This window comes from Falco peregrinus, chromosome 11, assembly GCF_023634155.1.
Source record: "Falco peregrinus isolate bFalPer1 chromosome 11, bFalPer1.pri, whole genome shotgun sequence".
NCBI lineage: Eukaryota > Metazoa > Chordata > Aves > Falconiformes > Falconidae > Falco > Falco peregrinus.
In genome coordinates this window covers 6,598,319-6,624,577 of record NC_073731.1, presented here as the reverse complement: position 1 = coordinate 6,624,577, position 26,259 = coordinate 6,598,319, and the positions used below count along the sequence as shown (strand labels likewise).

The following is a 26,259-nucleotide window of genomic DNA, read 5'->3' as shown; positions in this document are numbered from 1 at the left end:
CAATTTTTATTTATTTATTTATTTTTAAGGTATGGAAGGAGGGAGGACCCCAAGTCTCCCCCTGTTATCCCAGTACATTGTTTGGTTAATGCATGCTAGTTTTATGATTGGAATACATTGCAGTCCGGCCACCCAGACAGAGGCATTGACTGCTAATATTAACCAAGAACAATAGCGTGGCCATACTGACTGCAGTGAGGATTACAGAACATAATGGGGCCTATCCAAAAATAATGCTAATACAGGACAAGCAACAGGAAGCAGCAGTAGACTCAGCATTGCTCGGCTCCCAGACAAACCATGGACTTACTTCACACAATGGCAACTTCAGCACATTATGTATTCACAGGATACTCATTATTCCAGCAGGCTTGCCAGATCAGAGATCAGCCTGGTTTACTGGATGCTTAAGCGTATGCATAGTTTGGATAGCGGTACTTTTGTGTCCTTCATCATTTGGCAGGAGGGTGGCAGTTGTATGGCAGAGGTCTTGATTTCGGTTACTCGCTTGGCTTGTGCCAAGGCAGAGTGGGGGGGAAAGTCTCCCCTGGAAGCTGCTAATACAGTTAAATTTGTTTTCACGTATTTTCCTTTATGTGGCAACAAAGTGTTTACTGGCACTAACAGCAATGAAGGGACTACTTAAAATGAAGACTGAAGTAACAACATGCTCTGTTTTCATGTGGGCATATTCTGATGAGGCTCTTGGCTGGGCTGCCGGCTTGAGGTTCAGCCTAGCTCTTGGCCATGGACTCTGAGGCATGAGATTGTTAAAGCTTAGACTTTGTTTATATATATGCAGGGTTGAGAGAGTAACAGCTTTATAGGGTGTTGCCTTATCCTTATTTCGGCTGGCCCAAAAAAGAGCTTCCTGATGATGTCCCTTTTGACAAAGGGTTAAGAGGGTTAGGTTGTTTCCCTCCTTTTCCTAAGTATGTCTGTATTTCCTCTCGATGAGGAACCAATTTGCTTCAGTTCCTTTGAAGGAATATTCTGTTCCCAAAGGTGACTGGCTGACCATGATGTGATGTTGGACACATCTACATAGAGTCATCATGACTTGTCACATGGCAGCAAGGGTACCCATGTGAGAGTCCTACTGATGTTTAGAGGAGGTGGTTTTGTGAGTAGCCTTAACTCTGCTTAGAGATGCCCTCCTCCTTGGCCCTTGAGTACTTTGAAATATGCCTCAGTTTCCCTCTTCCCTGTCTCACCCCTTTCCAGCTGAAGGGAGGAGGGTTAGCCAGAGCTCTTGGCAATGTGTTGTGGCCTGCAGTGACAGCATGCCGGTCTCCTAGCCTTCTTTCCTAGGATGCAGGCAGGGTGTGAGCACTGTCCTCAAACTGGTCTTCACAGCTGTGTGGCTGGCAGAGCGTGAGGACAATGTTGTTGGGCTTAACCTGCTCTCCTTGTTTGGCAGAGAAGGAGCAGGCGCAGCATTCAGAATGCAAACTTCCCACTGCATTTGTCTAGTCATGGTTTCACATGCTCAGCAAAGCTCTTGCATGGTTTAACCACAAGGATAGGAGGGAAAGAAGTTTGACTAGTTGCAACCCCTTTCAAAAAGGAGGCAGTCCTTTCATTAATGAGCCTGATATTTTAATCTTGCTGTGTCCCACAGACTTGCAGAATGCCTTTAGAAGCCAAAGTACAAAAACACCTCTCTTGGGTGGATGTCTGGATGAAGGGAGGGAAGAAAGTAGTGAAGCTGAGAGCTTTAAACACCTTCTGCTTACCTGGAGCTGCTAGCATTTCATTTAAATAACCAGAAAAGAGGTTGCATTGCCCTTTCAGACCCTTAAAAGGGACAGTTTCCCACGGATGTCAGGGTCTTCAGTCTTTGTATTATCAATGGTTCAAGATTAAATCCTGGTGTCTTGTCATTGAGAAGAATAACTTCTGCACATTGGTGCTTTCTTTGATTTTTGAAGTGTAAACTTAACCATTTTCATCCTCTCATAGCTGAACTCGTAGGAATTTTGCTGTAGTATGGCCATGCTGCATTTCAGTCCTCTGGGCTGATCAGACTGTAGATCTTCTGCAAAGTGTGCTGGCTTGCCACTCCTTTCAAGCTGCCTTTCCTCTCAAGCCAGAACCCCTGCCTTCTGGTCAAGCTCAGGTTTACAGTGGCTAATTGGGTGTGACTCTGGAAAGTTCACTGCTGCGCTGCCTTGTTGCCTAGGACATTGCTTTGAAGGAATAAGGTGCATGATGTGGAATACTTGTCTCTGGATATATATTTATTCAAAGACGGGCAGAGGTCATCTATGGGCATGGGAAAACTTAAACCTTCACGTTGTAAGTAGTCATTCCTGAGATCTGAACTGTTGATCTATAAAGTGGGGATGACATGGACTTCTAAAAAATCTCCACAGTGCGGTCTTTGCACAGGGCCACTTTTCTGAGGCAGGGGCAATTGGCTTAGAGCAATGTGATAGTTAGATTGTTGAGGGGGGCTTGCTACTGTTGTTGTGGGGCTGTGGGTGTTTGCATGTCTCTTGTTTAGGAGTGTCCCATCTTGAGCACAAAGTCTTGTCCTTCCCCCCTACCCCCTCAGCTGACGGGGACAGAGCCATTCTTTGTATCATCCCTTCTCAGGACTGGGATTCCTCACGTAAATTATTCGGGAGGTGAGAGGAGGCATATAGAAACAAGGGAATTGCCAGGGTAGGTCTGTTCCCCCTGCACTTTTTTCCGTGCAGTTCAGCAGAACTGTCTCTTCTCTTTAACCAAAGTCCTGCGTGGTGTTGGAAAGTGGTCACACAAGTATCTAGCAACAGGAGAACTTAAAGCTAGGATTCAGCCTTTCCTTTCCTTAAGGGCTAGGCGTGTTGGTAAACAGTCCTGAGAACCAACCGGGAACTGTTGCTATGAGTTTAGACAAAATATCTTCCAAAACAATTATGCAAGGCCAAAAGGAAAACATCCTTAACTTTATTGGAAGTAGTGCTGGTTGCCATAATTCATTCTCTGTATCATAATATTTTTTTCAAGCTTGCAGTAACATGTTGTGCTTGTGCTTCTCAATGTTGGTAATTAAACCAGTGAGGAAGCACCCAAGATAGTGCAATCTGTATCTGTAATGTGGCTCAGGAGTTCTATTCTGGTTTTGTTTGTACCTCTAACTTGTGTAAGGACTACTTAAATCTGCTTTAAACAGCGTTAAAGTAAAACAAAACATGATTATTTATTTTCAGAGTTTCTTTCAGGTAGACAGACTTGGTCTAGAATAGTAACAGATAATATGAAACTTTCATGAAATATTAACCAAAAATGGTTTGGGCCAACAGAGCCTCTGCATAATAGCTTGGGCACATGCCTTGGCTTGCCCAGCTTTGCTTACTTTTGGAAGCATTTTCCCACAGTTATCAGTGAATGAAATAGAATCCTAGTCTGCTTTGAATATGAAACATATTTAGGCTATGTTGCAAGCCGGTGTCCATCACAAACTAGGTTTTCATTCAGAGGCTGCATGCTGTGTCCAGTCATGAGAAAGCAGTCTGTTTCAACTTCCCCCTCCCCTCCCCTCCCCCGCCCCGAGGAATTTGAGGTCTGCCTTACACTTGTACCTTGTAGCAGCTTGCACTCGGAACTGTATTTTGATTTCTGTTACAGAAAAGGTGTTAAGCATTGCAGACCACAAATGAGCAGACTCTGGCAAGGCACAGATACAATTAAGGAGAAATAAACTTCATGAAACACAGCTTCTATGGCAAAGCATTGAAACACTTTATGGAGAGTTTTTATTTGTTCTGTGGTTGTTCTGCTTACCAGAAAGATGTTACATTTACTATCTCATTTATAGTTAATACTATACTTCTTAACTAATATTTTTTTTCCCCTTATTTTCTCTCAGCTTTTTTAGGGGGAGTGGGGTGGGTGGGGAAGGAGGTGTGTATGTTTGTTTGAATCGTTTTGTAAATTTAGATATGGCTGGCTAAACGGCAATCTTGAAAGATACAGCCTGGATAATAATATTTTAGAGCAGAGCTGGGGGAGGAGATGTTTTAATGGCTCTTGTTTTCAAGTGAGGATTGAAGATAAAGGTGGCTTAGATGTAATAGCTGGCTTCTTTCCAACTCATGGAGTCACTTCAGTTAGTTTATGCTTATGATTGTTATTACTGGAGTGCTAGAGAGCTCATTGGCAGATTAGTGCGTCTGTAAATGTGACACGGGGTGGATAGTGCATCTTCCCTTTCCCAGCTCTTCCAAATAGTCTGATCTTAGCCTTTGTTTTACAATGCTTCTCTCTCACCCCGCCCCCTTCCCATCGCCCTCAGTCCTTCCCTCGGTTACCTGATACTTGTGGGAGCTGCGATGGCCCTCATGCAGACAAAGCTTTCAAAGGGGGTGCTGAAAAGCAAAGTCCCTGGAGATTGCGCTGTCAAGGCAGAGCACAGTAATCTTAGCAACACTTCTTGCTTTCAGGATGGTTGGGGGAAGGGACATCAAGACTACTTTTCTGTAACTAAAATTCTTTTGAAGAAGTTTTTGAGGGTGCGGGTTTGTTTTTGGTTTCTTGGGGCGGGGGGGGTGGGTGGGTGGGTGATGCTGCTGTGCTAGCCCAGTGGTTTTGGTCTTCCATGTGCAATTCTTCCACACGTGCTTTATTGTGGCTACAGCACGGTGTCAAAGGCTGTACTTCCTGGTTAAGTACATAAGATGCATTAATGATGACAAAGATGAGCTATCCAAGGTGAAAGGTCTTCTAAGTCAGACTGGATAAGGTAGCTTACAGGGTTTCAAGAAGATCATGTTTGACTCAAGTATAATCCGTTACCTATTTATGTTTTCAAGTATTCCATTTTAGGGCAGAGACTGAGATTTTTCTTTTTAATTGTTATTGTGGCAATTTTTTGTTTTTTTCCTTAGTCATGTGTGTCTCTGAAACTAACTCTTACTTGTCTTTTACAGAGATCCTACACTTTGCTTGTGGAGGCATGGGATTACAATGATAACTCTACTAGTAAGTATTCATTCCACTGGTTTACGTAGTTTGGACACCTTGATTTCTTGTCCATCGAAAGGCCTTTGGTAGTCTAACCAGCTCACTGTGAAGTACAGCATGAGGAAAGGGAAGACCTCTTCCCCAGACAATTCAGAGCAACTGCTCCAGGCTCTGCAGCAGCCTGTCTCCCTCACATTGCCTGTGGAGGGTGAGTAGCTCGCTCACCTAAGCACCAACGGTTTGCTGCCTAAAAATAGATGCTGTTAATTTCCTCTTTCTCCTTAGGGAGAATAAAAGCCAAGGGGTTTCTTCAGGGTTTTTTTGTTCAGACTGGTTTTTTTCTTTTTTATAATTGGGAGTGATATTCGGAAGCCTAAGTCTTGTTGATTTGGGACCTTTCTATAAACTATGCACTTCTCAAAACTAAACACGCTGCTTTAAAAAAAATAATCTCTGTAAGACTTGGTATAGATATCAATCTAATGACTGTAGATGAGAAACAGGAGTGACTACCAGCTCTTCCTTGAGAGCTGGCTGTCTAGAGATTTATATTCAGGGGCTGAAAAATATTTACCAGACACCACCCGGCAGAGCTGGTTGGAAATCAAGGGTGGGAATCCTTCACCTGGAATGGCTTTGATTAGTTTCAGAAACTCTCTGCTAAGCTTTTCTTGTTGGCAGCTAGAGGAAGCTGCACGGAGTCACTTGGCATATGAGCTGTTCTGCTTATTGTCTAGCGTTACTGAAGTAGGTGGGCAAAATTAGCTCTATTTTCAATCTAAGGCTTTAATAGTGTGTGGTAAAAGCCACAGGAGAAAGTATGAATCTGAACTCATAAACCTTTTGTTGACACAACAAGCCTTTTCCTTCAACAAGGAAGAAGCAGCACTGTGGCCCATCTTGCAGGAATCTTATAACAGCTTCTTGTAGTCTGCTTTAGAATGCCAGGTGACAGCCGCATGGTAATGAAATGGACTTCATGCTTCATGAAGGAAAGTCCTTATTAGAAATGTGCACAGGTCTACGGTTTTATTTTTTTAATTGGTTAAGAGAACACTGCTTGGGAGTGACCTTTGAGTCTGGGAAACATTCTGCACAGATATGCTCTTTAATATTTATTTATTTTTTAATATACATGGGATGTCCTGTTAGTTCTTAGTTCCGGAAAAGAAGTTGTCTATTGCAGATGCTTCATGTGACCTGTCGGTGATGGCCATGGTTTGCTTTACTACTGGCCACATTCAGCACTGTTGCAGTACCTGTGATCTCAGGCCCTACCCCAGCACAGTCATGGAGCAGTGGCTGGGAGACTTCTTGGCTCTTGACTATGGAGTGTTTTATGGAGAAGCAGAAAACAGTTTGCTGCAGCAGCAGAGATGTATTAAAAATGGAAGATGTCTGAATTCAAAATGAAGGTCTTGTTTACAGTGGGATCTGAGAGGATTTTTTTCCAGACTGGGTCTCTGCCATTTTTACTATTATTAGAGCTCATCTTTTTTCATGAAACAACTGCATTTCCAAAGCAACACAATGAACCCTTTCTTTGCTTTCATGATCTGGAAGTACAATTGTCTTCAGACAAAATTGTCTTCAGACAAAATTGCCTCATTTCTCAGCAGTGCATTTGACCAAGTGAGGACATGTTCTAACATGTGTTCCTGATTTGCATTCCTGCTCTAGCTTTGCTGTCACATAACCATCTGTAGGTCACTTCAGTCACTGTACTGCACAAAGCTTTTCCTTTGTACTGCATCGCTTTACTTAGTCAGCTTTTCCATAGCTGAAGAGTAAGTCTTGAAGAACTAGTTAAGGAAATCCTTAGAACTAAACAATTATCATCACATAAAATTATGAGTATTCTTTTAATGTCCACGATTTTATTTTACCCTAATTACCACTGAATTATAAGGACTCTGAGAGCTCCAAAAAAAAAGTGGTTTTAGTAGGCTTTGTGTAACTTCTCAATAGCTCTAGCATCATCTGATCAGTGCAGTTGTTAGGAGATCCTAGAGTAGATGCTTCTTCCCCCCCCCCCCCCCCCCCCCCCCCCCACATTCCACTCCTCCTACGTTCCCTTTACCACATACTCTCTCTTGTCTCACTTCCAAGAGTGGCTTGCAGTTAAAATCTGGCCCTGTTGAAGCTGATGAGAATTGTGCTTTGTTGGAGCCAAGATTCAACTTAAATGGTTTTCTTACTCTGCTTCTTGTCTAGATGCCATCTTGCTACTGTCGCTTCATACATAAAGCTAATGGGGCTGACATTGCATCTCAAACTATGTCAAAGAGCTATTGTAAATTACTGGTATCAGTTGCATGTGAATTCCAGTCAGGCAAAAAAGACTTCAGCGCAGTGTAAATCAAGCCATAGCTGGAAGTTGTCTGAAACAAAGACTCAAAAATAACTGTGGTGTCCTAGGCCACCCAAACTGCTTTGAGAAGTCTGGACCTTTTTTGTTGTTGTTTGCTTCCTGATGCTGCATAGTTAAAATTTCCAGAAACAGGAGCACGTGAAAAGCAAAGGTGCACAGTCAAAATAGCCTGTTTCCCTGTGCCTAAAACCTTAGGTATGGTTGGCCACTGAATAGAAAGATCAGTAGCTTTGAAGTATAGCCACAGAAAGTGAATGTAACCAACAAACTCTGACAGCAAAGTGCAGAGTGGAAGCTAAAGGTGTACGGAAAGCCTCTCTTCCCCTTCATCAGTTTCTAATTGGTTAACATTTCCTCTAACCTTTCTATCAAAGCATGGGGTTCTAAGTCAGACAATGCCAGGGAAGTTAAGATCACATTCTCTCAAGCCTGGCTGACTACTGCTTTTTATTTAATCAGGCTGCTCCTTTGGGACTGCTTACTATAAAACTTAAAGCATTATTGGTGCAGGCTAAGAATGGAAGAGTTGTTGCAACGCCTTCCCTGAAGTCTGGGTCAGCACACTTGTGTAAGTGCGTACTGACAGGTGGGAATAGGGAAGGGTGGAGAAATTTTTGTACAAGAAGGAACATGCCAATACTTCATTGTGAAAACTGTGGGTGATGGCTAATGGAAAGGAACTTAAGTCTGTGAGGCCTTACTTGAATTTAAATGTATGGTGGTAGCTTTATAATGTGTATCAAATGAAAGGCATTTTAGCCATGATCCAAAGTGAAATTGCAGCTGGCTTTCATCTGTGCCCTTAAAAAAATACAGTCCAGTGAACTAATAAGGATGTTTCCATTTGAGTTCAGCATGTGGTTAAGGGCTCAAAAGAGCCGGTGGCTGGAGTGAGATGTTGTAGACATGCAGCAAGGACATGCTTCCTAATGAGCTGGCAGATAGGGGAAGAATGATAGAGCAGAGGCAAGAGGAAAGATCTCTTTTCCAAGGCGACTGTTTTTCTGGTGCCAAGGACTGAAATAGCTGTCAGTGGTGTGTTCCCAATGAGGAACAGGGAAAGACTGGAAAACCAAGAGTGAGTGTGTGTGTGTGTGTGTGTGTAGGGGTGGTGGTTTGCACAACTACGTTGAGTATTGTTCCCCTTTTCTGCCACTTAGAGGAGAAAGGGATAGAGTTGTTTTACTCGCAAGAAACAGGTTGTCTTTATGCTCAGGCTCGGTGTTTGGGGAAATGCAATTGCTTTCCAACTGTGCTGTAGATCAGGGTGTAATCTTGGCAAGTGCAGCAAAGCCATCTCCAGTGTGAGTGGAACTATAATTGCTTGACTAGCCCCATTCAAGACAAATAGATATGCATCTGCTTAAGTACCTCTTAGAATTAGTCAATAATCTTGTTGATGAGATCTAAGAGCCTTACACCTGCACAGTACAGGGCATGATATTGCTCTGGATATACCAGTATGGAAAAGTCCTTAGGCATCTAAGTTACTTGTGAATGGGACTTACATTAATAAAGGCCTGCATGCATTTGAAAGTCTTACACATGGAAGTGGGGTTGGGGGCTTGGTGCCAATGAATAATAAAAACTGATTTAAATGGAAAATATTATAGAACCAGAAATACCAGAAGGTGAATAAGAAGTTGTTGCCCTTAATTTCACACTGTAAATACTTACAAATGCTGTAGTCTCGAGCCAAGAACACCCCCCAAAATGGGGAATACTTACAGTGTCTGTGTATTGACACCTTTCTGTGGTTATGCAGCAAGTGCTTTTACTTTATTCAAAACTGCAGACGAGGAGGCAGGACCTAGTGGTGAATTGATAATGGGTATCTGAAGCTTGAGAAGCCTGTTCGGAAGGTCTGCTTGAAAGCTATAAATCAAAGGTCCTTAGCAATACATTTTAAAAGTATCTTAGATTAAAAACTGCCCGTGTGTCATCTTAAGCTTTACGCAGTAACTTCGTTAGTCTTCAACTCTGCCTTATGTAAAATCCCCAAACCTTATTTTGTAGTTGTTGGAAGAACAAGCTGAACATCAGTACGTTTTAATTCTTAACACTCAAATGTGCCAGCACTTCACACGCTGCTTTCTAACGCATCATTGGCAAACTGCCCTTCTACCTAAAATTCTTCTGTTGCTGGATTATGCTGCCATATACAGAACAGCATAACTGGGTACTTGTTGTTGTTTTTGTACTATGTCTGCAAGGATATTTTGGCTGTTTTATGATAAACTTACACTCGGCAGTCAAGTGCTTGCTAGCAGCAGGTTGTAAAGCAGTGTCGGATCATTTAAGTCACAAGACCTGGACTACAAAGTGGAATACCACAGATATATACAATGTTTCGAGCTAATGTGATCAAGCCATGATTTAGACAGTTGTAGGGCTCTGAAAGCTGAAAGCCTCTATCTGGAACTAAATGTCAAGTACAAAGTCTGAACTTTGAAATGCTCTGCGGAGAGAAAGGAGGATCTATAGCACATATATACAGTGAATTGAGTTTTCTGCTTTGAGCTCTGATAGTCTTGAATTTTTAATGTCAGCTAACATCTGAAGAGAGAATTTCCACAGTACTTCTCAGCCAAAACCTGTGATGTCACTGATGCTGTCAGAATGCCAAGAGTTGGTAGTTTTCAATTTAGTGTTTACACCAGAGTCCCAGAAGGCTTCAAACCTTTTGTGGTGCTTATGTTCAGTTTGTAGATGATGCTTTATTAGGCTGCTGCAGTATGATGTTTTTGTAAATATTCCAGTTAAAAACAAAACTTGCACCATTAATGGAGAAGCAGAGAAAACCACATTATGTACCAACCTATTGGAGCCAAAGGTAAAAGCAGCTGAACGTTCGTTATTCATGAACTGTATGATTCTTATTGGATGTCCTTACGCTGCAAAAGGGATAAGTGATTGGCACTAACCTAACAGTCCCTTTTGATTTCAAGCTTTGTTCAGTTCGATAATGTTGCATGGGTGTTTTAGATAATGGTTTGTAGCTCCAGGGCAGCCTTATCTTGTTTTCTAAAACAGAAAATTAATAAAACCAACTGGCTGCCTTAGTCTTGCCTGTGAAGCTGGAGAGCTGTGATGTGGGAGCTAGTAATACCTAAACCAAGTGTTAACTGTGACATCTCTTCTGACTTCTAGATCCTGATCGCGTTATTGAGAAGGCATCCCACTCTGGCATGATCAATCCAAGCCGTCAGTGGCAGACTTTGAAACATAATGCAGGAGTTGCCCACTTTGAGTACCAAATCCGTGTGACTTGTGCAGAACATTACTATGGCTTTGGCTGCAACAAGTTTTGTCGGCCAAGAGACGACTTTTTCACTCACCATACCTGTGACCAGAACGGCAACAAAACCTGCTTGGAAGGCTGGATGGGACCAGAATGCAACAAAGGTTTGTGATGAATGCTCAACCCCCGGACAATCAGCAGGCTTGGATAGGATTTGAGTGCATTGTATCCAGGTGGCAACTCGGTGATCAGTTTGTGCAGACCACAGAGCTAAGGACTGATGGGACAGCGACTAATGCTTTACCCAGAAAACTAGGGGCAGGAGAAGACTAGTTTCAGCCTTGATTTAAAATCTTGGAGAGGTCTGACAAGTACTGGGCACTTAGCCGATGTGCTCTTTCTCTGATTATCCACATCTTTGCCCTTGGGAAGAAAACCCAGCCCATTGACTTCAATGGGAGTTCTGCTGCTGACTTCAAAAAGGATTTCCCCTTTGGTGCAGAACTTCAAGACAAGCAGGAAGGAGAGACTTGTTTTAGAGCTGACCTGGCAAGTGTAAAGCTTTGGTGTTTGAAAAGTCCCAGGCTGTTTGTTCTACCTAGATTATGTATAACATGTTTATTGGGGAATGGCAACTTCCTAGGTAATTCAGAAGGAGAAAGCAGGACTCTCAGTAGAAACAGACTACCAACATGTCTTGCTGACTTGAGCTTACCTGCAGTTTGAATTGACGCTCATCTTAATATCCTGTCTGATCAGAGATAGGGCCCAAAAGTAAATCCAGAATAGTTGAAAGTTGCTTTGAGTTAGATGTAAAGCCAGAGAGAGTGGGCCAGTTCACCTGCAAAAGACAGAGAAAGGAAACGTGTAGGCTCAAATTTACTTGAGCTCTCTAAGGTGAGACGATTTCTCTTGCATAGAAACAGCTCTTTGAACAGCATTAGGTACGATTCCTTTGCAAAGCTAGTTGATAGATTTCCTACCACAGGGAGCCACCTACCTTGGTTTTCTGTCCAGCAGACTTGATATGAGAGACTTGTTAAACCCCTGGATTTAGTAGGATTACAGTGTTGGTTAGAGATTAAAACATTCCCACGAGTGTGAAGATGCAGGAAGCAGGCAGCATGCTGATACTCTTCATTTTTTGTGTTAACAGCTATTTGTCGTCAGGGATGTAGCCCCAAGCATGGTTCTTGCACAATTCCAGGAGAGTGCAGGTAAAAGCTCCCTCTCCCTCCTTGTCCTCATGTCCACACCCCCCCCCCCCCCCCCCCCCTCCAAATAATTAAACAAGTGATGCTAAACCAAATAGGACTGGGGGGGGAGGGTGGCTTTGGAGTCATGTTTTTGACCAAGGCACATTATTCATGCTGACTTGCCCAGAATAAGGGGGGAGCGGGTTTTTAATGCACTGATAATTTTAAGAAGCTTTTGGTTTGTGAAATGGTGGCACCGGGGCGGGGGGGGGGGGGGGGGGGGGGGGGGGGGGGCAGGGAAGAGGGGTATGGGATAAATGGTGTGAATGCTGCTTAATGAGCACTAACTAATTGTTTCTGCATAAATAGTGTGAATGTTTTGTGGGTATGGGTTGTTTTGTTTTTTGGTGTGGGTTTTTTTTTTTTTCCCAACAGCCTGATTAATAGGCTTTTTTCAACTACAAGCTTGAAGTACAGTGTGGCTTTTCTCTCTTCTCCCTTTCACCATTTCCCCCTTCTTCCCTCCCGCCCCCTGGTTTCTTCCATCAGTAGGCAAAAGTCAAGCATTCTTTAGAATGGGATTAGTTAAATCTCTCAGTTCCTTTACCATTGTGAGCCAGGCTCTGAGTGCTGAGAGGTTAATAGCTGGGATGAAATCTTGTCAGTAGGCTCTGATGAATGCAGAATTTTGCTCTTGTGCTTTGAAGTCTGTTCTGTCCTGGCAAGGAGACAATGAAAAGCAGAGTTTATCCATAACCCAACAATTAAATATGTGGAATGCCTCAAAATATGCAGCATCTATTTACAGTACGGGAGAAGTTTTCTCCCTTACTAACAGAGGGTTAATGGATATTACATGTGGACATTCTTTATCGACAAACAGGTTGTAAGCTGCTTCACGTAACCCTTTGTCATACCTGTTTATGTGCAATAGGGAACTGAGAGCTTCTGAGGTTACAAAATGTTGATATTCATCCTGTGCAGGAAGGGTTAAAAGTGAAGCTTGGGTATTCACAAATAAAACTCATTAAGTCTGAAGCAACAGAATGTAATTTTTCTGCCTAACAAACATATTGGTGGATTCTCTACTGCTGGAAACTTCTGCGTGAAGTGGACAGCTTTTCTTGTTCGAACTACAGCTTATCTAGAAAGAGCTGAATCTGGGGTGCCTGACAGACTATATGATATAAGAAGTCAGCCTAAATAGTCACATTGTGGTTCATTCCTTCTTTCTGCCCCTGTAATCTGTGCTTCAAAAACTAAACAAAAAAACTGTCAAGGAACCTTCTGAAAGTAAGGTAGGAAGTAACTTCTAATCCGCCACATGAGATGTGGCAAAGTGAAAGTCAAACTGCAGGATGGACTGTTCTAAGTTCGTTCGGTGTTTTTAATGTTTAGTGGTACTGATACAAGCCAGTTAACCCCCAGAACACCAAATCAAAACCTTTTTTAATTAAAAAAGCCTAGCAAGTAGTAAGAAGTATTGGGGGGCCAGATGGCAAAAGGAGTGTATCAGTCAAGGCTACCAGTGATTTGTGCTTCTGTCATCAGAATAAACATGCCTTGTAAGGGTTGCTGTCTCCTAGTCAGAACAACAGGCTTTGTTTCCAGATTTTTTTTTTTCCTTTCTCTTTCTAAGTCTCTTGCCTCCCACTCACTGCCCAGACATGCACTAGTGCTCTTATTTACTTAAGGTGCAACTTTCCCACACTTGATTTGCATAGTCTTGAAACAATGCTGTCCTTCTGGTGCTTTCAGATAACTTCTGCTTGCCAAGTTAGACCAATATCTTTAAAGTGAACACAGAAACAAGATTTTATTTTCTTTTAAGTTTTGATGAGTCACATAGCCTGTATGTTACAAATGCAACAGAGTTTAAAAATAACATCCCAGCAGAACTGCTCTGTGTTCTGGTACAATAGACAACTTGCAAACATTCTTAAAATATCCTTTTTCCTTTTGGTGCAAGTCACTTTCTTTAATTCAGGCTAGTCAACAAATCCATATTTACTCATTAATCACTCTGCAAGGAAAGTTAAATTTCTCATGAGAAACTGCTGCATACATGTTCTTAAAGTACCACAGATCATCTTCTGGAATTGATATGTAACATTTTTTTTTTTAAAAATGCCCATAGCCTTATCCAATTTTGTTTGTTACACTTTGAAGCTAATGTTTGAAGAATGTCGTATCTTTGGCTCTAAAGCTCTTGGCTTTTTTTGTGGTGTTTGTGTAGTTTTTTGGTGTGTGTGGTGGGGTTTTTTTTTGTTTGTTTTTAATGTTTCTCTTTACACTTGTTTTAAAGAAAACAAAACCCCCCACCCCTTTGATTTGGCAGAAAGGAGTAAAATTCCTGCTTTGGATACCTGGTTTTGCAGGTTGAGGTCCCTTAGTTTTGCTTGCTTGTGTGGAAGCTCACAGGCAAGTTGCTTTCAACGCAATATAAATTAAAAGGGTACGTTCTTAAATTTTGATCTTTGTGCGTTCTTGTTATATTCCATATACAGAAGGATTTTCCAAGAGCTACTTGAAAGAGGCTGTTTTGCCTGATCTGGTTTTCTTTCATGTTCTTTGCACACAAAGGCACACAAGTTGGACTAGCTTTTATTTTTTAAAAAACACACAAACTAACAAGAATTTCCCATTGACTTTGAATAGGCTGCTGTTGAAATAGCTATTTTTAAAAAGTTAATTAGGATGTAGTTTGTCACCTGAGATTTTTAGAAGGCAAGTCAGACTTACCACGAGCTGTGTGTGATTGGATAGATCCTACTAGCTTTTTCCCATGAGAAGAAATTGCCAGTAGAAGAATGGTGAGGGGTTTTACAAATAGAAAGCTTAGCTGACTTCTGTACAGATGAGTTTTGTTTTCATAATTTAGTGACAGCTTAGTGCGTAATTGCTGCTGATCAATTACTCTCAGGACCTGTTAATGAAATACCGTACCTCAACAAACCCTTGCTTTTTATTTCCAAGTTGTTTTCCTTGTTTCTCTCTATAAATCCCCTTTGAAGAATCCTTGGTGTGCCTTGTTAGTGAGAACTACATGAAAACCAAAATGAGCTTTCCTTTAAGGGGGCTTTCCTTTGAAAGAACATCTTCCTTTTTTAAGTACAGAATTCAGGTAGTTTCTTGACAGTGGCAATAAATAATTTAAATAATAATCTTCTCCATACATGAAACTAAAGTTTCTCAGAATTGGATATGTTTTAGTTCTTCTCCGAAAAGAGGTTAGCATAAATCAAACTCTGAAACACACTGACAACTGATCTTTGAACACATGTAAAATCCTGATGCGTGCCGTTTGCTTTCATCTCTTACTGTGGCCCAGTCCATGCTTGCTGTTCAGAATAAGGTTAGCTTCCGATAGAGCAGATTGCTCCTGATGCTTTGCTGCTGCCTTGCCAAGGGCTCAGATTTTGGTGTTTATGGTTTTGTTTGTCTTCCTGCAAAGCCAGCATGGCTGAAATGCCTGGAACCTTGGATTCATGAGGATCTCTGGATAACTATTGTTTCCACTGACTTCCCCCCACCCCCAATTTATAAAGCACCCTGTCAAAGTCCAGAGATTGATTTGTAGTGCACACCCACCCTCTCTGCCACATTTGTGTGAGGCTCCAAAACTGTTATTGTGCTGAATGGCCTCATGCTGGTTCTCTCGGAACAGTTATTCTTTTGTCAGGAGGCTGGCTACAGAGACCTTGGCAAAACTACTAAAATGTTTGTTTACAAGAAACCATCAAACAAACCTTAAATAGCTTCTCCCCTCCTCTCGTCCTGCCGCTCTCCCCCACCTCCCCAGTCTTTCTCCAAGCTTTAGGGTTCTGTGCTCGCATCCACACAGAGCAATTCTAATTTGTTTGTTTCCCTGTTCTGACTTCTTTTTTTTTTTTCTTTCTTCTCCCCTTTAAACGAAGGTGTCAGTATGGATGGCAAGGCCAGTACTGTGATAAGTGCATTCCACACCCAGGATGTGTCCATGGCACTTGCATTGAACCATGGCAATGCCTCTGTGAAACCAACTGGGGTGGTCAGCTCTGTGACAAAGGTATGCTAATCTTATGGATAGCCAAGTATAACACTTGAATTTTAACACTGGGAGACTTAGCATTGAGAGAGGGTACACACGAGACTCAGGGAGGCTCCTGAAACACCGTGGGAGTTTTTTTGTCCCTCAGCTACTCTAGGGTTGTCTCCTCTGCTGTTCTGGTGGCGTTGGCGTACGTCCTTAATTTTTGCCTGTCCTGGCCTGTTCTTGTGTGTGGATGTATTCTGTAAAGGCTCTAGAATAATGGAACAAAGCATGCCACGTGGTGATGTTTCTGTTGCTTTTCAACCATGGCTTTAATGCTCCTTGTCTCTTGCAGATCTGAACTACTGTGGAACCCACCCACCCTGTTTGAATGGTGGTACCTGCAGCAACACTGGCCCTGATAAATACCAATGTTCCTGCCCTGAGGGCTACTCAGGACAGAACTGTGAAATCGGTAAGTGTTTGAGGCAGCGGCTGAGCTGCCACTTAGCAGTTAATTCTTGCCAGCTTTCAGTGGCTGGTTTTGGATATGCTTTACGAGACTGGGGAAAAATCAGTTTCTAGCGTTATGATGTCAGGGCTGGCTACAAAGATCCAGACTCGCTTGATTGCGCTTCATTGCGAACAGTCGGTATCTCTGAACGTCAGCCCTCTGCTCACTTGAGAGATCGCTACAACTTCCCTTGTCTGGCTGTGACTCGGACAGTTCCAAGTCAGCATGGGGATGAGTTTAGCGTGGAAGATGACTTCCTGCCAGCTAGTAGCTGTTCGACTTGCAGCTTTCACAGGAGTGTAATACCTCAAGAGTAACAGTGGTGTGTCCAGAGTAGAAGCATGTGGAGGGAGCAGGGGGTGGCTTCTGGTGATACTGCTATAGTCTTCACCATGATGTACTTGTGTCCCGGTGCAGCGGAGCACGCCTGCCTCTCTGATCCCTGTCACAATGGAGGAAGCTGCTTAGAGACATCTACAGGATTTGAATGTGTCTGTGCGCCTGGCTGGGCTGGACCAACTTGCACTGATAGTAGGTCCTTTCAAAACTGTATTTAAAAATGTGCTACTTTGCTGGTTTAGATCAGTCTTTCTAATCCCTGATAAACTTACAGGACAGCCTACTTCCCCTTTCCCAGCTTTAGCATTGGTTCTTGGCAGCTGTTTATGCCACTGCGCACTCTCTGCTCCTTCGCTTGTATCAAGGTTTTTGTTAAATGCCTGGGGAGAGAACGGCCAATGGCTTCTCGAAAGAAGCAGAATGCCAAGTTCTTGTAGCATTCCGGCAAGCTGTTTAAAATACTGTTTGAGAGACTTGCTGGATCAAAATGACTCCCGCTTGCAAAAAAGGCCACAGGTGTAAACTTACTCCCCTGTGCTTTGAACCCCCTTTCACACTACTAGTAATTTTTGAAGGAGGCTTTTGCTGAAATCAGAGTAGACCTAGAAATTCCAGGCAGAAGTCCTGTTGTCTTTCTGCTCCTCAGGGCAAATCCTAGTAGCAGCAACCATTTATCAAATTTCAGTAACAGAGCTAAGCCTCTCCTTAATCTGCGTTACAGATATTGATGACTGTTCTCCAAATCCCTGTGGCCACGGAGGAACCTGCCAAGATCTAGTTGATGGATTTAAGTGTATTTGCCCACCTCAGTGGACAGGCAAAACGTGCCAGCTAGGTGAGAACTGCTTTTCTCTTCATCCAGCGTTGCCCTGGGTGGGGAAGGTAAATGCAAAAGGGATCGTAGTCCAGTGGGCAAGGGTTATCGTGCCCGTTGCATCAGGCATGCTTATGGCTCTGAAGCCTGCGGATGTATTCTGGCATATTGAGAATATGAAGGGTCAGTGTTTGCAGGACCGGGGTCTAGGACAGTCTCGAGGCATAGAGTGGCTTCCTTCTGTTGTCGTTTTGCTGATGCATGCTAGCAGTTGAAGGAAATAGTTAACTAAGCTAAAGAGACATACTTTAAACGGTAAATGAACTGAAGTGGGGAGGGTGCATGTGTATGCCCTCCAGTCCTACCCCCACATGCGTTTATTCCTTTAGCCTGTGAGAAAGTTGCTGTATCTCTTCAGCCATGTCAGCTCCTCCAGACCAAGGAGTTCACAGCTGGGTTCCAAACTGTAGATGATCTCACGCAGAATGAGCTGTCTGCATTCTTTACACAACACACTCATCCCAGTGACCAGGCTGCAGCACTCCTCCCTCAAAATGCTCAGTGGAGATGGGTCTGTGGGGGGAAGTTGCTCTTAATGTGTGGCCGGGTAATTATCAAATAATTAGCGTAGCCTGTGTGTTCTAATTGCAGAGAAATCGAGACTTCAGAGACTGATGATTGACTTTTGTTCATTCAGGTCCTGCTAATCCATGCTGTATATTACAAGTTCCTCTTAGATCTGAATGAGCTGCTGATTACTGCTGTGAAAACCAGCTGTAGGGGTTGTTTGTTCGGTTTTTTTTTTCTTCTTCTTCTCCCCCCCCTGCCCCACAAGCCCTGCATTTGGCCATTCACATTGTTTTTTCAGATGCGAATGAATGTGAGGGCAAACCCTGTGTCAATGCCAATTCCTGCAGGAACTTGATTGGCAGCTACTATTGTGACTGCATTACTGGCTGGTCTGGCCACAACTGTGATATAAGTAAGTGTCTATACCCTTGGGTTTACTAAAGGCCAGTTGCGTGTATGTATACACGCCACGGAGTTCTAAGCTCAGACTCAAACTTCAGGCAGAGTCCCAGCAGTTGATGTTTTTAGAAGGGGAGTAGTTGGTGTGGAATGAAAATACACAATTTTATCAAGCTCATTAGTCCATAACATAGCTATATTGTGATAAAGTGACTAAAACAATGATGTGAAGTTTCACTGCCTCTAGTAGAAGAATCGAGAAAGCTTCCCACCCATTATAATAACCTTATCTCAAGGCAGGCATGCAGGAAACTTGACAAAAGGTTTATCTAGCTGAAGTTTTAAAGAGACTTGAACTCCATATCTAGTGTAAATATATTTTTGCCTTCTAACCATGCTAATTTCATTACAGATATTAACGACTGCCGTGGACAATGTCAGAATGGAGGATCATGCCGGGTGAGCCATTCTTGTGGGGTGTTGTTTTTCTGTTGTTTTTTGTTTCCCTGAGACTTGTAACAGTAACAAAAACATTTGAGTCTAAACACAAATAGTGTGGAAAAAAGCAATTAGCTGGTATCAGTTGCCATTTGTTTGAGTTGGGGGGAGGGCCTGTGTCATGCTACAGCATATTGGGGTATGTCTGTAGAACAGCAAGGGTGAAAAATGTAACTGCAGTAAATGACTCGCTCTCACTGCCAGTGTCACCAGTGAATGGGCTGGTTGTTGTGCAAACTGCCTACTGTAAATGTAGATGCTCCCCTTCAAAACACAGAGTAATGCAGCTGCCTGGCCATTAAGAGCATAAGTCAGTACTGGGGTGTGTGTGTGTTCATTTTCCCCCCCTAAATAGACTTGCTATGTTTGGACATAGTAAGAGGATATGTTTTTTGGACTGTGTGTTGTTTTGTTTTGGGTTTTTTTTTCTTCCCCTTTTAAGAGTTTTTTCCTCCCTCTTGATACTTTCTTATTAACTCTAAACTTTCTTGTTTCTTCCCAGGACTTGGTTAATGGTTATCGGTGTATCTGTTCACCTGGCTATGCAGGAGATCACTGTGAGAAAGACATCAATGAATGTGCAAGTAACCCTTGCATGAATGGGGGTCATTGCCAGGATGAAATCAATGGATTCCAGTGTCTGTGTCCCGCGGGTTTCTCAGGAAACCTCTGTCAGGTAAGAAGCATGGGTGAAAGGCAGACCCTCAGCCAGTGGCGTTTCTACCAGCACTCTTGATCTGTACACCAAATGCCTTGCATCCAGTGAACCATAGTATAAAGCTGTACTTGATATCGCTGTCAGCCTGCCAAGAAAGTGCTTGATTAATATATATTGGGGGCAGAAAAAAGAAACCAACAAAAAACCCTGATGGGTTGCTGAGGATTCCTTTTATTAAACAGACCGCAAGTGTTTGCATGTCTGGTTTTGTTGCGCACTAACTATTAGCTTTGAGTGGCTGTTTAATATCAAGAGTGCCGTCTGCTGAAATAGTTGCAAGTCTAACTACACTCTCTGCGTTATGAACAATTCATTGAGGCAGCAGATAAAAAGGTCAGATTGCACAATGTTTGTGACTACTGCCGTAGTGAGGGAAAGCTATGATAAAGCTTGTTTCACTCTGCCTTCCCCTGTTCCTACCCCCCACCTTTTTTATTTCCCTTTCCTTCCTCTGCACTGCTTACAGCTGGACATAGACTATTGTGAGCCAAATCCCTGCCAGAATGGTGCCCAGTGCTTCAATCTTGCTATGGACTATTTCTGTAACTGCCCTGAAGATTACGAAGGGAAGAACTGCTCCCACCTGAAAGATCACTGCCGCACAACTCCTTGTGAAGGTCTGTGTTACCTTGCAGGTGACCGGGAATGAACAGCAATAGTTTGTGCCCCTCCCCTGGCTGGAGCCATAATGCAGCTGCAGTAGTGTAGTCACTGGTGTAGCTCTTGGATAACGAGGCTGAATTGTGCCTTATGCCTCAGTTTATAGAAGATGATGGGTAATATTTGTACGTAGCAGCTATTCAATTGTGTTCACAGGGACAGAAAACACGTGTAACAAATAGCCTGCTGTGTTGAATTTATTCTAGGCCACCAACGTAGCCCAGCAATCTTCAGATAAGATGCTGTGATTATTTTATGCGCAAACAGTTGGTATATTTTTTTTTTACTTTAAAGCAGCAAGCGTATTTGGCAGTGTCAGGTTAACGGTTGGACTCGATGATCTTAAAGGTCTCTTACAACCTGTGTGATTCTATGATATGTATGTCTTTTCAACTTCCATCACTGGAAATTAAAACGTTGCTCTTAGTTTTAGGAAACCAGACAGAATGGCAATCCTCACACAAGTCTCTGCTTTTTCTACAGTAATTGACAGCTGTACTGTGGCAGTAGCTTCTAACAGCACGCCAGAAGGGGTTCGTTATATTTCTTCAAATGTCTGTGGTCCCCATGGAAAATGCAAGAGCCAAGCAGGTGGAAAATTCACCTGTGAATGCAACAAAGGATTCACTGGCACCTACTGTCACGAGAGTAAGAGCTAAAAAGAAAACATATTTTACTTCCCCTACTCGTTTTCGAAAAAGATTCCGTCCTTTCCTCCCAGACTGCTTTAAGGTTTCTTTCTTGTAACAGTGAACCTTGGAACTGCTTTAAGTTTTCATATCCCGCTTGGGCGAGGCAGATTGGAATTTGCTAGGCCTTGGGGAAAGTTCACAGTAATGAACCTTCTGGCCTTGAATTGTATGTTTTTAAAAACCTTATGTATACAAGGTCTGAGGTAGTTAATAGGGGGGTTGAATGTGGATCTTAAGGACTCCTGATTTTTTTGTTTGTTTGTTTGGTTGGTTTGTTTCTAATAGTAATTGTTGAGTGACAGGCTCATCACTTTGTGCGCTGTTTTTCAGCTATTTCTTATCTTGCTTAAAACCCTTTCTCTCAAAAGGGTCTTAGAAATGGAAGTAGCACCAAATAGTCTGCAATAAGATGACTTCTGGTAGCTGTATGATATTTTTTCTTTTTTTTTTTTTTTTTCTCCTCCAAACTGTTGCAGATATTAATGATTGCGAGAGTAACCCCTGCAAAAACGGTGGCACTTGTATTGATGGCATCAACTCCTACAAATGTATCTGTAGTGATGGATGGGAAGGAACATATTGTGAAACGAGTAAGTTAAGCAGTTCAGCATGCAGAAGGATTTCCTGGAAAAAAACCAGGAAAGGAATGGCTGGTACTGTCTTAAGATGATGGTGACCAATGCCAATTCAAAATAAACTCCCCTTCAAAGGCCACAGAGGACAAGGTGTCCTCTTTTCTCCACTGAGTCCCAGGCTTTTGTGTCGGAACTAACCTGAAGTTACGTAGCTGGATGGGGAACAGAACCTGGCTCTCCTAACTGTTTGGCTTGCTGCTCTGCCCTTTGGATAACTCTCTGTAAGAAGCCCTTCGTGTTGGTGCACACCATTTTAGGAATGGCGTATCTGCGTATCACGCTTTGTTTTGTTAGGCTCAGAAAGAGGAGTGAGTGTTCAGCTCCTCTCCTCTGACTGACAGGATAGTTTATGTAATAGGCCTTTTCACTTCTTGTTTACTGAAACAAGATGACAAAATGAAAACAAACCGGAGGAATGTGGTGGAATAGTCTTTGTCTCTGTAACAGTGCTTAAAGCTTTAAAATACTGACTTAAGTGTTTAATCCATGATTGAAATACAGGCCAAAACTAGGGATTGGGCATGCACCTTTCAAGCATCACGTGTTTGTGAATTCTGTAAACACCACTTGAGTTACTTTCTCTCCTTAACGTATCTAGATATTAACGACTGCAGTAAAAACCCTTGCCACAATGGAGGAACTTGCCGAGACTTGGTCAACGACTTCTTCTGTGAATGTAAAAATGGGTGGAAAGGAAAAACTTGCCACTCTCGTAAGTTCAGCATTTCCAAAACATAACAGGCATGATCTGTTAGGCTGCTTAAACTTGTTGAATTGCATTAAGAATGCACCAGTATTCAGGGTAGTTTGGGTTCTTCACAGGTGACAGCCAGTGCGATGAGGCAACGTGCAACAACGGAGGAACATGCTATGATGAGGGGGACACTTTCAAGTGCATGTGTCCTGCAGGATGGGAAGGAGCCACTTGTAATATAGGTAAATACCCTGCGTAATCACCAGGAAGCAGATGCAGCGCTCAATCTGTGACCTCAGTTTTTCCTCTTGGCTCAGTTTTGGCAGCTGTCTAACAACTCAGTGGCAAATCTTGTTTCTGTTACAGCGAGGAACAGCAGCTGCCTGCCAAACCCCTGTCATAACGGCGGTACCTGCGTAGTCAGCGGGGATTCTTTTACTTGTGTCTGCAAGGAGGGCTGGGAAGGACCCACATGTACTCAGAGTAAGTTGTCTCTGCTTGAACTTTTCCAGAGTGTTGCATGATGAGAACATTAGCTCATCCTGTCGCCCTCGGAGCTGAGATTGAAACCAGAAGGGAAAGCTTGTTTGATGTCGGCTTTAGCATCACCTGAATCTTTGTTTTTAATGACTTTATGTGATAGAGCCTTGACCTGGGCATGAGAAAGTTGCAAATGAGCTAAGTGGAGACAGATGTTGTCTTGTTTTCTCCTGCATTCTTTTTCTAAGAGCAGCTCTGTCTGCTTCCACTCCCCCCCCCCCACCCCATTAGATTCTTTACAAGGATCTCTTCCTGTGTACATGTGTTCCACAATGTAGTTAACAAATTTTGTGGTAGAAGCCTGGAATCAATTTAGTAGAGAATTTCAGCATATTTTTGTTAAAGTTGAGCAACACATAACTTGGGTATTAGGGGAAGTTTGATCCTTCTTTACCGACAGTCGAGTTGTAGCGGTCAAAGTCTGCATTCTGCATATTGAATGTTGTCTGGTTTTGCTTTGCAGACACCAATGACTGCAGTCCTCATCCTTGGTAAGTTGAGTATGTTTATCTTTCATCCTTTCCTTGTTGTTGTTGTTGTTTTAGAATTCTAGATTGCTTTTATCTGTAGCAGTTTTTTAATGTGTATAATGACTTCTCTTTGTAGTTACAATAGTGGCACTTGTGTGGATGGAGACAACTGGTACCGCTGTGAATGTGCTCCAGGCTTCGCAGGTCCTGACTGCAGGATCAGTAAGTGTCTTGACAGCACTCCTGATTTTTGTTTTGCTTGAATCTTGTTGCAATCATCTTAATTGAGTTAAGCGATAGATCAGATTAATGATAGATGTCCTGTGTCTTCTGTATCCCTGCCCAGATCGTGGCTGTGGGGAGGGCAGGAATTTAACTGAAAACAAAAGAAATCTTAAAGTCTGTTCAGCTGGAACTGAAACCTCTTGGTTCAGCTGAGTGGGCAAAATGCCCTTCAGGGTAGTCTTCCCAGTTAAAATGTGTTTGTGCGGCACAAGTTTCTGCTTGAGATAAAACGGTGCCAGCCAAAAACCTTGTCAATTAATAATCCACCTACAAGCCCTGAGGTGATGTATGCACTTCCCTGTAGTGTAATAATTATTACAGGTAGGAGGACACTAACACTTTTTTTTTTTTTAATAGCAGCCACGGAATGACAAGTTTCGTAGTAGTGTTAAACCCCTTTCGAGCTGTATTGCTGTCATCAGTTGAAGATTCTAGTAGCAGGACAGACCTGGAGTATGTCAAAGGAGAGGAAGTGCGGTTGTGTGAGAAGGAATGTGTCCTTGCCCTTGAAAAGCTTAAGCAGTCATAGGGGTCAAGTTTTGATCTTTGCTAGTGCCACACAGCAGAAACTTCAAAGAACTTGCTGTGACGTTATACTGGCGCTGCTAGTAAGAACCCACCTCTGAGCAGACCCCAGAAAATGAACATAAAGCTCCAGCAGGCAAAGCTCTTGTATGTTTTTTCTGACAATGTAAAAGGATATGATAGAGTAACTCTTTTATTCCCTCTCCTTCCCATTGTAGATATCAACGAATGCCAGTCTTCACCCTGTGCCTTTGGAGCTACGTGCGTAGATGAAATTAACGGGTTCCGTTGCATCTGCCCACCAGGTCGCAGTGGCGCAGGATGCCAAGAAGGTATTCCAGGTGTCATAGCTGGTCATAGCACTTGTAGCGAGAGCTGTGTAATTGCATGTGAACAGGTTTGTGGTTGTATGGGTGGGTTGGGTGGGTTTGCTCAGTTGGGTGTTTTGGGGGGGGGGGGGGGGGCATGTGGGGTGTGTGTGGTGTGTTAAGCAAGTATCTACATCTATTGAAGAAGCAAACTTACCACTAGGTTTAGATGAACCTGGGTGCTGGGGTTTCTTTGACTTGGTGGTTTTTCTCCCCATGTTAAGTTTGTAATTCTGTTCAATCCCTTCAGTTACAGGAAGGCCTTGCGTTACCAGTGTTCGCGTAATGCCAGACGGGGTTAAGTGGGATGATGACTGCAATACCTGTCAGTGTTTGAATGGAAAAGTCACCTGTTCTAAGGTACATCTGTCCTGCGATTTGAGTTTGATTACTTCCTCCTGTCCTGTAACCAGTGGTTACTTAGCGGTATTTATTCTCTTCTAGGTTTGGTGTGGTCCTCGACCTTGTGTCATACATGCCAAAGGCCATAATGAATGCCCAGCAGGACATGCCTGTGTTCCCGTTAAAGATGACCACTGTTTCACTCACCCTTGTGCTGCAGTGGGGGAATGCTGGCCTTCAAATCAGCAGCCTGTGAAGACCAAATGCAATTCTGATTCTTACTACCAGGACAACTGTGCCAACATCACCTTTACCTTTAATAAAGAAATGATGGCACCAGTAAGTAGCAGAACATAGCATGTGCGTGCCATGGCATGGGGAGCTTGCTTCCCAGAGCATGAAACAACTGTTTAAACTGGTAAAAGTCCAGTAAAAGCTGATGCTCCCTTATTATCAAAGAAAATGGAAGGTATAGAAGGATGAATACAGACTTCTGCCCCCAATGCTTTTGTGTCCAGCAAAGAGCACGTGCTGCTTTGGAGGGAATTCCACTTCCTCTTCCCTTGAGAGCTCTTACTTCAGAGCAAAAAATAATTCTTTTATCTGTGTGTTTGTGTGCATATATATATTAAGAAAAAAAAAACCCAAAACCACACCACCTTTTTTTTTTTTTGTATCCTCCAGGGACTTACCACAGAGCATATTTGCAGCGAGTTGAGGAATCTGAATATTCTGAAGAATGTTTCTGTTGAATATTCCATCTATATTACCTGCGAGCCTTCACACTTGGCAAATAATGAAATACATGTTGCTATTGTAAGTATTCCTGGAATATTTTTAAATGCCTTAGTAGTTAATTGCTGGGATACGTGTGCAATACGTGGATTTCATAAAAATCATAATTCCTGGCTTTGTCAGCACTTCTTGTGGATTACTTTCCATTCCAATTCCCTCTAAGAAGAGGGAAGAAGTCCTAGTTACATGTGCATACCCGAGAGCTCCCATCTGGTGGCAACCGGAATCAGAGCAGCAAAACACTTTTCTGTTATATTCTCCTGAGCGCTGCTTATTGGGGGGTTTTGGCCTTCTTTATAGGGATGGGGACAAAAATTCTGCGTTAGTAGTTTCTGCCCATAGCTGGGCTTCTTGTTTGTTTCTGTTCTGTTTTTCAAAAGTACTGACAGCCTTAACTGACTGGGAAAGTTTATAAATAGCAGATTACCCACACATCTGATCTGGCATTTGGTATTTACTGTGTGTTGTCTTCTGTAGTCTGCAGAAGATATAGGGGAAGATGAAAACCCAATCAAAGACATCACAGATAAGATTATTGACCTTGTCAGTAAGCGTGATGGTAACAACACACTAATCGCCGCAGTTGCGGAAGTCAGAGTACAGCGGCGACCAGTTAAAAACAAAACAGGTG

The 26,259-nt window shown here is 42.8% G+C and overlaps 1 protein-coding gene across 1 annotated transcript in view; it reads left to right on the top strand.

The window, feature by feature from the left end:
• JAG1 (jagged canonical Notch ligand 1) overlaps positions 1-26,259 on the top strand; it is a 36,500-nt gene that overhangs the window by 7,941 nt on the left and 2,300 nt on the right. Inside the window, exons 3-25 of the mRNA XM_055816570.1 lie at positions 4,917-4,968; positions 10,472-10,726; positions 11,719-11,779; positions 15,676-15,806; positions 16,126-16,245; positions 16,702-16,815; positions 17,345-17,458; positions 18,306-18,419; positions 18,819-18,865; positions 19,407-19,580; positions 20,089-20,239; positions 20,766-20,930; positions 21,451-21,564; positions 22,208-22,321; positions 22,432-22,545; positions 22,670-22,786; positions 23,307-23,334; positions 23,450-23,535; positions 24,342-24,455; positions 24,742-24,851; positions 24,936-25,172; positions 25,518-25,649; positions 26,106-26,256. Coding sequence (XP_055672545.1) covers positions 4,917-4,968; positions 10,472-10,726; positions 11,719-11,779; positions 15,676-15,806; positions 16,126-16,245; positions 16,702-16,815; positions 17,345-17,458; positions 18,306-18,419; positions 18,819-18,865; positions 19,407-19,580; positions 20,089-20,239; positions 20,766-20,930; positions 21,451-21,564; positions 22,208-22,321; positions 22,432-22,545; positions 22,670-22,786; positions 23,307-23,334; positions 23,450-23,535; positions 24,342-24,455; positions 24,742-24,851; positions 24,936-25,172; positions 25,518-25,649; positions 26,106-26,256 — 2,815 coding nt within the window. The remainder of the gene's footprint in view (positions 1-4,916; positions 4,969-10,471; positions 10,727-11,718; positions 11,780-15,675; positions 15,807-16,125; positions 16,246-16,701; positions 16,816-17,344; positions 17,459-18,305; positions 18,420-18,818; positions 18,866-19,406; positions 19,581-20,088; positions 20,240-20,765; positions 20,931-21,450; positions 21,565-22,207; positions 22,322-22,431; positions 22,546-22,669; positions 22,787-23,306; positions 23,335-23,449; positions 23,536-24,341; positions 24,456-24,741; positions 24,852-24,935; positions 25,173-25,517; positions 25,650-26,105; positions 26,257-26,259) is intronic.